Here is a 13,336-nt window from a genome sequence, read left to right as displayed (position 1 = left end):
TTTCTTTGGTCAAGAGAAACAATACCAGGATACTAGAGGGTTTCATGAGGAGAGACGCAAGTATGAATGATTTTGACAGGGAAAAACAATGGGCAGCGAAAGTCAGTGCATCGTGATTAGGCAAAAATAACAAACATGTACTTGTACACATTCGTGTAGCTCAAGTTGAAAGTTATCACAGAAAGTCCTATTTAAATTCTTACATATGAAAACATCTCAGTTCAACGTATTCTCCACCTCTCTCTCTCTTTCTCTCTGACATACAGATAAAGGCATTTATATATGTATATGTGTGTATTTATAATGCTAGACCTTTATTTTCCCCCATTTTAAGCAGGCTAAATGTTCTGGAATCCTACTGAGAGCTCTGTGGTAGGTTTCCTGTATGTGTCACAAGTGATTCAAAGGGTTAGGTAGTATGATTATTAACCACGTTGGTAATTTATACAATAATCTTCCTTAAAGGGTCTTAGTAAGATAGTAAGATGGCGATTGATTACGTTTATTACTGAAATAGGAAAAGTAATTTACACTTAAAATCCTATTAAAAGATGAAACAGGTAAGTGTAATAATAATAATGCTTATTTAATTAGAATAGCATATGTATTTGTTTGGAATGAAAAATAGGTTGAATCAACTAGTGTGTTGAGCATGTCATTCTTTCCCTTTGACTACTTATATTTTCGTGCTGAAACATTGCCTGTCAAAGCATTTTGCTACAAATGTTCATCGTAATGTATAGCACTTTTGGCAATGAACCATTGTACTTGTACACGGAACCCTAGTTGGTTCCCTCTCTTGTTCCTATCCGTACAATTTCAGTCTTATCATGGTTAATTTTCGACCCTGATGGTTTTCCAAATTGTTCAAACTCCCTTTGTAGGTGTTTAAAGGAGTTTGAATCAGGTATGAAGTTTGTACAGTCATCAGCGTGTAAAGCCTTTTTTAAGTCATTTTTCTAATTTGGAATGGGGATTCCTTCTATATCTTTGTTATCTCCTATTTTCGAGCACAAGATTGATATTGCTCTTACGTATAGTTGCATTGACATTTCCCTCCCCTTCTCACCGATCTCTCAATATCGAACTTCTGAGTTGACGCTTCATTTACCTGTACCCTTCTAAAACCTTTGCGTACAGAAATAGAGTCCATTTTCGGAAATTGTTTCCGAAGCCAAAACTTTCTAAAACCTTGTCTATATAATCATGTTCTAATCTGTCCAAGGCTTTCTCTTTGTCAGATAAAACTAATGCACTTGTATTTCCTTGAATATTCTAGAAGTCGATTGTTGTTTGAATAGTTAAAATATTATTTTGTTATTCCTCCCTCCCACACGCGACTTTGATTCCTATTCATCATTGTGGTCATGCCCCTTTAATTCTGTGAGCTAGTAGTCTGCTTAACATTTTATAATCTACGTTACGGAGGGAGTTTTGTCTCCAGTTCCTCAGATCTTCTTTATCTCCCTTCCCTTTATATATAATTGTAATTACTCCCTCTCTCATAGATAAATGCATTTGTTCCTGTAGAAAAATGTTTATATATAAAGATTCTAGCATGGGTACTAATTCTTTCTTGAAAGTCATATAGAACTCCACAGTTAGACCATCTGACACCAACGCCCCCTCCCCATTTAAACTTTCACTTTCATCCCTATGTTCTGTAGTTATCTTTTCCACCTTAGCGTTTTTTAAATATGTATTGATAACAACTTCTTCTATATGTTTTGATGTATATAATGCCCTATAATAGGATTCTATTTTCCTTAGCACCTCTTCCCTCCCTTTATATATTACATTTCCCTCCCTTTCTTTGTCAATGTTTGTTCTCACCACTCCACCCCCTTGGAACTCCAATTTTCTATATAGGCCTTCTGCCTTTCCATACAAGTCCCCATATCTTCTCGCCCTTAGTCTTATTCCTTTCATTTCTACATTGTTTATCCGTTATAAGCCTCTTTTAACTTGGATTTTAATTCCCTTCCCTGTTTCCATCATTAATCAAATGTTGTTCTTTCTTTTTTATTTTTTCCTTCCTAATATTACACTACTTTTTCGTTTCTTCCCTTGTAGTTCTTTTTAATTTATCCCACTCCTCTCCAATATGTAAATGTTCAATTTCATTAATTTTTTAAAGCTTTTCTTTTATATACGCTACATAATCAGCGTCAGTTAGAATATTCTTAATTTTCCATATCCCAGGGCCACATTTCTTTATTTTATTTGAATACATTCATAAAATGATCAGAGATCTCAGCATTACATCTATTGAGTTATTCTGTGTCTTACACGTTCGTCTGATACGTAAAATGTGTCCAGTATGCTCGCTTGTCCGTTTCTGTATCAATGTGTAACCAGTTCTTAGTATATTTAACCGTCTGTATCCATCAACTAATTTGTTTGCTTTTATAAGTTTTAGAAAAAAAAACCATTAAGCTGTCCTTAACAGTTAGTCCATTTTTTTCGATCAGTTTCCCTTTCTACCCAATTAAAATCTTCCCCCAAATATAAATTTCTGTATTGTGTATGTTTGAATATGTACAGTAGGGTTTTCTATGAATTGAACCTTTTTCGCATTGTATTGTGATGGAATGCATACGTTAAGGATGTGCTAATTGTTGATCTTTATATGTAAGTCTTCCATTGAATACTTAACCCATCTCTATTTGTTCCCATTGCTTGTATCTTTACTTTATTTTTACAATTTTTGGGGGCCCCGAGTGGCCGAGTGGTCTAAAGCGCTCACCGTTCCGGATCACTGCCATCTCACCTCTATCTGCGTGGGTTCGAGTCCAAGGCTCGGCTAGCGTGGGTACGTGGGAAAGCCTGCCAGTAGCTTTTCGTGGGTCGGTGGTTCTTCACTGGGTTTTCCAGGTTTCTTCCTCCACCAGTTATACTGGCCACCATGTATAGCTTATCTTGTGCTGAAAAATGGCGTTAAACCCTAGAACAACAACAAGAATAATTTTTATTCCTGGTTTTATAACATTCTTGTTATTAATAAAAGGCGTGGTGTTTAGTTTTTCTTCAAATAATACTCTCGTTGCATCAGTTATGTGTTTCCTGTAGTAAAATTGTCATATTCTTCCGTTTTTTCATTAATTAATCTATTTTTTTTTTTGTTTTAATTGTATCATTTATGTTAATACTTGTAATTTTCATGTTTTTCTCATTTCCTATACGATTTGATAGTGGTTCCCTATTTAACAAATGTTTTCCATTTGGGGTTTCTTGTCGCCTCATACAGGTGGTTACATTTCTGCTCGGCCGTGTTTCCTTGTTCGATGTTTATTTCTTCATTTGTTTCATTTATTGTGTACATTTTGTGCTGATTCCATTTCCGGTTTGTCCATCCTTATTCATTTCCATGTCGTCATTGTCATTGTCTTCTAGCTTCCCGTTTTCACCGTCTGTTTCAATTGTCAACAGATATTCATTTGTTATTGCTTCACAACCCTTGTCCGTTGTCGTCGCGTCATCGATCATCCGTGGGTTCAGACTGACACAGCCGTTTATAGCCCCGAATAATTAAAAACAACTAAGGACGAATCTAATCTAATTATAATTAAAAGAAATATAAGTAAATCAAGACCAGTCAAAAAAAATACAAAATCACTGTTTGGGAATTATGACGGCCTGCTAGGTCTCGTGGGTTCACAGACTGACACAGCCGTTCATAGCCCTAATAATTAAAACCAATTAAGACCACAAAAAGTTAAAATAGGAAAATAGGAATTAATTCAAACAGGACTACATAATAACATACAAATAACTATAAAACATTTTTCACTCCAAACCAATAAGACAAGGAATCATAATAAATAAGGAATTCAAGACGTAAAATTGAGGGGAAAAAAAATTAAATATAAAAAAATAATAATAAAAAAATATAAAAATTATTATCTATACCTTCTTCCTACCTTACTCTTTAACCATCTTATAGTCTCTTGTCATGAAAATTAACACCTCTACGACCACATTGTAACCCAGGTGACAGCCATCAATCAACAAATAACTAGAATTACCGACAGGACCCTAAATCAGATCATATAAGGTGGTCTTGAACACAGACCATCAGGATCGTCCTTACTAAAACAGATTAGGAACAATACGACCCCAAATTATCAATATATAAGGTGATCTAAACTCCAAAGACTATCAGATCCCGCAACACAAGGCTGCAAAATAATAAACTCTCTGCTTAAGGATGTATAACCCCAAATTAGCACGTATAAGGTGGTCTAAAACCCAAAGACCATAAGATCCAGCAGCACAAAGCTGCAACGAAAAACAACACTAATTAGAATACCTTGACTCTAAAACCAAATACCAATCAAGGTGGTCTCAAATACTCAAGACCATCAGGGCCCGCTACACAAGGTGGCAACATCAAAACTCATGGCTGTCAACCTGGGTATCTATCCTTAACCTACTCTAAAAACAGCAAAGAGTTATCCTCCAAATTATGCAGGACGACACTTTTAGAAACTATACCCTGGAACTTAGAAACGCCAAAAATGTACCATGAACCGCATCCCGATCCATAAGCCTCTTCCTCCTCTACCACGACCGGACATCAAAACATCACGCGTGCAGTGCACGTCCCCATAGCAATATACACGAGTGCGCGTTGGGTCCAATCCCACTCGCCTCAATCAACAAAGCAATGCAACCTAAGCAATGAGTGCGTGCTGGGTCCAATCCCACTCACCTCGGCCATACATCCAGATCGCTAGGAACTAAATAGTACCTCGATCTGAAGGCCTAATTAATAAGTGTTCCATGAACACATAAAAGCCTGGGGGATGTGGCTCTCATTCCTTCCACCAGGAGTAATTAAATAGCACGCTGTGCGTGCATTAAAAAGTGATACATGCTCCATTGGAGCGAAAATCACTTTAATCCAAGTAAGTAAGTAATCGATCATCTGGTCTTTTTCCTGTACTTGTTTTTTTTTCTTCTTTTTTTCTTTTCTTTTCTTCTTATAACTCAGTATCGTAATTCGTTGTAGGGGGAATTTTCGTTTGGGGTGCTGTAGCCCTATTTATTTCGATTTTTCCCTCTTGGATTGATTCTGAGGAGTGTACCGAGGTAGATTTATTCCTCTTTCGTTCCTTAATGGCAGTGATAGAGATGAGATGTTCAATTCCAATCAGATCTTCTTGTGACCCCTCTTTTGGGAGTTCTGCCTGTGGAGGTTTCCCATCACACCTCATCCTCATCTGAGGATTCTTCTCCTTTGCCACTGCTCATGTATATTAATACTAGCCATGAGCCATTGTACATATATACCTTGTACATGTATATTAGTAGCAACCATAAACCTATGTCATTTGTATATCAGTAGTAGCCATAAGCCATTTTATATGAATATGTTATACGGCAAACAACTATTAGGCTAAAGCGTTTATTGATTATGAAGAAAAAATATCTTGTATGTATTCTCTCATACAAGGACTGTGGTGATAATTTCTAGGATAATACATGGTTATTTGAAGTAAAATCTATATTAGATGATGATGGGTTAAGCTACCTATGGAGAAATAAAAGTTTTGCGTTAGTTAAATGATTAATAAATTCGGTAGAACAACGACTATAAGAGCAATACATTCAAGCTTGGACAGCTAACGTCAATACGTCATGTAAAGGTCTTAATTACAGGTTATTTAAAACTAGTTTAGATTTAGAAAAGATCTATGTCTGTACCAAACAATATATTGAAAAATTTAATTAAGTTTAGAACTGCAAATAACAGGTTTCCCGTTGAAATGGTAGATGGGCTAATGTTCCATATAACGAAATATGTTGCATGTTTTGTCAGTCTTAAGAAATAGGGGATGAATATCAGTATATTCTGTTATGTTCTTATTTTCATGATGAAAGACAAAAAAAATTATACCTCATTTTCGCACTTTCCGGAGTAACATTTCTAAATATAGTCAATTAATGAATGCATGTAATGTACGATTCTTAAATTTTTGTGTGCATGTTTTTAGATTGTGTTTTCCAAATTTTGTAATCTCTGTTAAGCATTATGTAATAACGTCAAACGCTATATTCATTTAATTTGACTTATATACCTCATATGTTGTAAACATTACAACCTAATTAAAATAAAAGTCTTGCCTTGTTTTATCTATGTAGCGTTAGGCTTCAGTGTATATCACGTGTGGCAAGAAACTATTTTATACATATACCATTAGTCTGAATAAACCGTTTTGCACAAATCTGACAGTAGTAGCCATGAACATTGTACACTGTACATGTATACCAGTGGTGACCATAGACCATTTTCCAACCTGTCTTATTATTTATTCTCCTGCTTTAGTTCGTCCAGTGTTGCACCTAGTATCCCAAGAGCAGGGGACATTATGCCCCCCCCCCGCCCCGCCGCCGCCACCAAATTTGGGATTTGCGACATTTTAAGTGGGACAAAGGAAAATTCGTGTGCACAGTGCACTAGTAATCTTATTTGCTCTGACAGTTTTGCCACCTTGACTTTGTTGGCAGTTTTGCTGCCTTAACTTTATCATCTGCAATGTGCTTAATGTTTCCATCTAGTATGTATTGTTTATTAAATAATAAAATATAGCGTTGTAATATGTCAGCGGTAAGAACTTGCATATTTTTCATATTTTGGAGCTCTTCCTGTGGCAACCCTGACTATACTATCATGCTTTTAATTGTATTTTTGCAATAAACTTTTTATCATCGGCTGAAGTAACTCTTGAAAACATTGACATGTTTGTAAACGAAGTTAACATGAAATTATACGTATGATGAAATTTTCTGTTGCGGCTCTGGGATTCTTTTCTATTTAGTGTTCACTGATTATTAAAATCTTGTATTATAATACCTGCCAAAGTTTTCTTAATGACTTACTTTTCAAATTAAATCAAGAAATAAATGACATTGTGTATTTACAATTTTTTTAGTATATTGTGTCATTAATACAACCACAAAATAAAATAAATCTTCCGTGTTCTAAATTTAATTTTAACCTCAAAAATACATTTCATTAGAGACCATCAAAGCTTTTATATTGTTACTCGGCTAACGTCTACACACCTTGAATGTTTTCATTTCAAGATACATTGTTTAAACGCGATATTCATCTGACAGTTTTATCACCTATAGGGACTTTGATCATTGTAATGGCAACATAGACATGTATGGTCGTCCATAAAAAAATAGTTCTAGGCGTAATTTAAATTTTTCCCGTTGGAAAAGTATGCTGGGGTGGAGGTGGGCACACAATATCAAGATTTGGGTCATAGATGACACATTGTGGGAAACCTGTGATCCCACGTTCAGTGTGCATTACCGAGTCGATTCATTCATCTTGTTTGCCCATTATCTTATCTCCTCGAAACCCCTAAACTGGTAGGTATACATTCTCCAAATGTTGTAGCTATGTTTCCCTTGGGGTAACCACGTGTATCTGCAAAAGAAAGCCATCTTTGATTACCATCATTGGGGTCAGATCAAATGTCACATGTACAACAACTTCAATTATAATATGTTCAAATATTTTCTTGCCAGACAGTGGTTTTATATATGTGGTCATTGCAGGAAAACATATATGTGATAGATTTTGCAATCTTCCGCTTGAGTCACTGTCTAGGCATGGGAATGAGCACCGGGCAATGGAGTTTGGAGTAACAAAAGATGCAGTAAAAGATATAGGGACATACAATGGGAATTAATTGCGGTTACTGTAGTTGACAGGTTTGTCTCGAATTGGTGCATATTTGCCAATTTTAGAATTGGGATACAAAAATCACACAAACGCCGATAATTCCGTGCAACTAGTTTCTCATTTACTGTATGCTTTTTCAGGCACAAAATGTTTTGAAAGAAACGGATGACGTCTTTATATTTTAAAATAACAATTACGTCATTCACGTAACGTCATAAATGATATACATCATCATAACAACTTTATAAATGTGACAGGATCGAAAAGATACGAGAGTCTCTAATTGTGATAAAAAACAACACAAGCGCCGAAAATTCTGTGCAACTAGTTTCGCATTTAATGTATGCTTCTTCAGGCACGAAATGTTTTGAAAGTAACAGATGACGTCTTTTATTTTAAAACAACAATTACGTCATTACGTAACGTCATAAATGATATGCATCATCATAACAATTAAATATGACAGGATCTTAAAGATACACGAGTCTCTAAAGAAACTTGAATTAGTAAAATAATAAAATAAACTAGAGACAAACAGTCATACATACAATTATATTGTTATAAAGGATATACAACATATCAGTTTAAAATGTTATATAGTGCATTAAATTGATATATTGTATATCCTTTATAACAATATAATTATATGTATGACTGTTTGTATCTAGTTTATTTTATTATTTTACGAGAGTCTCTAATGAAACCTGAATCAGTAAAATAATAAAATAAAATAGAGACAAAGTCATAAATATAATGATATTTTTTATAAAGGATATACAACATATCAATTTGAAAAAAAAGTATACAATTTTATATAATGCATTCGTATTATGGCCACTAGGATAAAAGGTATCTAACTTGTGAATCCAAGAAGTCTTTTAGGAGTCTATTCATCTCTCCATACACATTATCTATTGGTATGAAAGCAAAATCGAGTAGAAAGTGATTATTAGTAATAAAATGTGTTGAAATATTGGAGGAGAACTGAGGATCTCTATCATTTTTTGTGTGAAAGCGATAATTATTCATTCTCTTAGAAACTTGTTTAGGTGTTTGTCCAATATATTGTCCATTTTTTTACAGGTTATAAAAAATATTTGCATATTTGCCAAAAAATATAGGAAATAATCCTTCCTTTGTAGAAGACTTACTCTTTTAAGTGTTTGTTTTCCTTATCTTGATTGTAGGAAAGAGGTTTAAAAGATGAAAAACCACGATGAGGACGAGACTTTAAGCGCAACGTAAATTTACAAGGATGCGGTCAATACCAGGAATAGTTCTGTTCATTTTGTGTATCTTGAGTAAGCCACTTTTCTTATTACTGCATAATTGCACTGTTTCACTGTTTTTTAAATAGGGAATAATTAATACATGTCTTATTTTTTAATGGAGAAAACTTAATCCACTGATATCGCGCAGATGGAGGCTATCATTGCCGCTATCAAGCACATTGTTGATCAACTGAAATCGTCATGACATCCAGTTACGATAGTCAGACTGATACATTAGCTATCATGTTTTCTCCATGATTACGAGATTTTTGAAGGAGTACCATACTGTTGCTAGTCTATGGTGCGAAAAAAAAGGCATCGTCATAAGCTACAGGTGATAATTCACCATCTTTCTTTATCAGTCATGGCTGCCTGTGCTGAGATTTCCTTGCTTATCGTGTATATGCATTTAAAAAAAATACGCCACCAACACCGTAGCAATCCCCTGCACATCAATGAACGTGCTTGTTTTATCGCTTGAAAAGTAACTGTGCATGGAAAAGGAACTTTGATTGGCTCATTGAGACAGCATGAACGGTCATGTTGAGTCACAATGGCGAGAAATGATTACTCATGCTTGCAGTGCTTGATTAAATGTATGCATATTCAGGAGAAAGGAGGGAATCTTAGCACAGGCGGTCGTGGATGATAGAGGAGCATAACGGATTATTATTGGCTTAGTTTTTGTGTTATTTTTGACAAAACATTGTCTTTAGATTTAAAACATTTCTTGACCTGTTACCCTGTTATATCATTAGTAAATAGTTCTTTTAATGTTTTCTTTGTGTAATTACATTTTTCAAGATTAAGAAAATCTTTTAAAACTTTTGACCAAACTTGTACCGCCTTGCTTTTAATCTTAACGTTACACCTTATACCTCTTTTGTTTTCATTTATTATAAATCTGGTTATGATTTTGATTCACTAAAGTGTGCAGTGTATGAACTTCAGCTTCAATTGTCTTAAAATTTTGATTCTCCTGTTTTACCTTAGGCTGTTGATACCTAATCGATACCGATCTTATAAGATCATTTTAAAGATTTTTAAAAAAAATCCAATATATTATTACTAGTTAATTTCACCTATTACCTTTAAAATAGTGTTCTTTTACTGTATCGGCTATATGATTTTTTACCAACTTAATAAATTCATTGAGCTTTAATATATTTGAATTGAATTTCTAGTACACCTCTAGCTAATGTAGATATGGACAATTTTAGTGTAATTGATGAATGATCTGTTTTATAGCTTGAAATAATAGATGAATGAATCGGAAAAAATGTTTTCAGAGATTAAGAAATACACGTAATCCAGTCAACTGTTACGAGTTTGCCTGTCACCAAGTAAATACTGTCAGAATTTACTGCTCTCCGTGGATCCAGCCAGCCTGGACTGATCCTTGGACCATGGAGTGATTATCATGTAAAATATTACAGGGGTCAAACTTTATGTCCTAAACAACATTTAAAAGGTTGAGATGAATAAGGAGCAGGAAGGTGTTTGAGATTTTGTTATAGGTTTTTGTCTTTTACCTGCGGAAATTATGTCTTACATAAACTGATGCCATTACCTAATATACTCGCTAAGACGCAGATTCCAACTGCACAATACAAAGACTCTAATAATGCGACAACAGATGTGGGTCTATATAATGGCCTTTTTCTTATTATTCAACATAACAATGCCATACAACTGATCTGCTGGTACTTTATGCGATGGCAGATCAGGGTATATGCTGTTTGCTTTATAATTGGGTAAATAAGGTACCCTATTTGACTGACAACTAAATGTTGATACACATCCATTCACTGTTATTCTCAGTGATGTAGTCATTTATTCTTTGTTTGTTTGGTCCATTGTCATCAGTATATCATCTACGCGGACTTCGAATGCCTTAACATTCCCGTGTAAAGAACAACGCAGATCGCTAACAAGTCCCATGAGGGTTTATTATAATGTTATCAAATGCAACGGGCACGCCAAGTCAACACTGTTGTATCATGAGCTGAGTTGTTTCTTAAATCGCTTGAAGTTACGGCGAAATTCACAAGACAACAGCTCTCCTCTCCTGCCCTGTGGATATGATTATGCCCAACGATAACACTGAGTTGTCCGCGGGCACTCATTGCTGAATCTGCTAGCACACGTTAAGCTCCACTGATACCAAAGTGCGTGTCCATTGTCACATTACTGGTACATAGAGGAGTCAAACACAATCCAGGCAATTTACAGTTGCGAATTTACTCAAACAAAACAAAACGTTGTGATATTTCATAATCTGCTTGGCTACGATGGCAAACTGATCATGCAAGGATCAATCAAAGGCGCCAGTAAGTGTAATCCCCAACATGAAATAATACATGACCTTTAGGATTAGATCAGCTGACGTATATAAGCAAAATAGTGATTTAATCCTTTTCATCAATGGACCATACAAATCAGTAGCACAACATTCTCCTCCTTCTGACTCGACCGGTACATAAGGTACCAAAACTAAAATGTTTCCGAGTGGGTCTAAAGGCCGTGCTTGTGAAATCATTTTGTTTGTAACGGTGACAGTATTCTGTCGAACCGCCTGAGCAGGTTGTAACCCAACTGTGCGTTTGGTTTCCTTATTTAGTGCTTATATGGCCAATAGAGGTCGTGTTGCCTACCCGTGGTATCGGATCCGAGGCCTCATTTACAATTCCTACGCACACTGATGTCCGATAAATTGTTCCGAAAGTGTGCGGTTAAATCGTTTTACAATGGCTTGATTGTGATATATGTTAAGGTGTCCAACACGAACTTGTACCTTATGTTTTGTTAGCAACGCAGCAACTGCTCCATGACAATTCTTTGCCCGGATCTACTTGTAATAGCCGCGGCAATGTTCGTGGTGAACGTGCGTTAATATATTTACGTGCATGTGCGACACTCTCAGAATCTTTAGACGCCATGATTCGGCTTCTTTTTATCTAATGGCAACATCTACACTATTTAAAGTGCGTTTGTATGCACATCCACGTACACTATCGTGTGGAAGAAACAAAAGGTCACCTTGATGAATTTCGTTGGGTCATTTCACATCAAATTACACATTGAAGATCTTTGTTTGCACGGATAGGTAAATCTGCCACTTGTTTGGGCAGCTATATTCGAGCAGCCCCGTGGATGACCTTTATTCCATTAGCTAACTTTTCAAAAGCAGCTTCGCCTTTCCAATAATCTTTTCAATTTTAGTAAATCACTGCTTGTTTCATTATATAAATGTATTTTTACCTCCAAATGTCGCGCTAGCGGCCTCTTTAGCAATTTTAACATGCGTACCTCCTTTGATTAATCCTTCTGGCAACTCTTTCTCCTAGTGTATGATTGCTTGCGCTTAAGTCTTGGATACTATCTATATCGACACGTTGACATGCAGGGATATCACTTGATGCTTCATAAGCAAGATCATGTCGGTAACATGTAGCATCGACACGATTTATATGTGCTTCTCCGGATTTCGGTTGGTGGTTAGAATTAAGTCGTGTACTAAGTCCTCATTAACTCAGTGTAGGTCCCTAAGAATAACAGATGTGCTTTTCACCAGGTTATTTACTCCATGGTGTCCGCGGTAGCTTTACTAACAGCCGCGACATCACTGTCTACTGTTTAAAACCAGCGTTTACGTCCACCAGGCCGTACGTAAACGTTTTCGCTCCAACCTAACAACAGTTGAAGCAAGCGTACTTCTGCAATTGCGTGTTTGCAGCCGCGTTGACTTTGCAATGCTTGTTTCCTTGCAACATCGCACACAATCTGAAGACATGACTTAGTTTTACAATAGGTGATATTAAACATTGCATGACGAAAAAATTTGCCGCCATTGGCTTTTCTACGCGGGCAAATCCCAAACTACGCAAGCACCGTGAAATCTTTCCAAACTCAGTTCGTTGATTATTGGATCCATTGGATCGGAGAAACGCCAAATGTTTTTGAATAATTTTTAATGATGTTTAGCGTGGGGTCGTTGTACATAATTGCACTGTCAGAGCTCGATCAGCCGTTTTGTGATACACGGTAGCAGTTGTTTGCAAGAAGCAAATCTTCCACAGTTGATTTATTTTCCACAACTGAAGAAGCTCCTACCATTGACGATCTCCATGCAAGTGAGAATAATCGTGTTGTCTACGAGGATGTGATGCTTGAACACCAAGACTATCTCGCGAGAATGCTTTCCCTAGGCCGACACAAAAGCACAGACGTGATCCATATCACATAACGATACGTACACAAGTCTAAAGTTATTCGGGACAACTTGTTTCGTGGCATTGATGCGCAAACATTCATTGGACTTGTTGTGCCGTTGATTAATCCTGGAATGAGTTTCGAACTATTTTTG

General features: G+C 35.9%; 1 protein-coding gene across 1 annotated transcript in view; it reads left to right on the top strand.

The window, feature by feature from the left end:
* Positions 1 to 478: 478 nt before the first annotated feature.
* The window catches only part of LOC149799638 (neural cell adhesion molecule L1-like protein), a 36,055-nt gene continuing 23,197 nt past the window's right edge, over positions 479 to 13,336 (top strand). Inside the window, exons 1-2 of the mRNA XM_089957106.1 lie at positions 479 to 560; positions 8,887 to 9,000. Coding sequence (XP_089813232.1) covers positions 8,955 to 9,000 — 46 coding nt within the window. The 5' untranslated portion in view covers positions 479 to 560; positions 8,887 to 8,954. The remainder of the gene's footprint in view (positions 561 to 8,886; positions 9,001 to 13,336) is intronic.

Source organism: Sinohyriopsis cumingii, chromosome 5, assembly GCF_028554795.1.
Source record: "Sinohyriopsis cumingii isolate HCF-2022 chromosome 5, ASM2855479v2, whole genome shotgun sequence".
NCBI classification, from domain to species: domain Eukaryota; kingdom Metazoa; phylum Mollusca; class Bivalvia; order Unionida; family Unionidae; genus Sinohyriopsis; species Sinohyriopsis cumingii.
The sequence above is the reverse complement of the archived record's forward strand: the minus strand, read 5'-3'. Positions and strand labels throughout refer to the sequence as shown.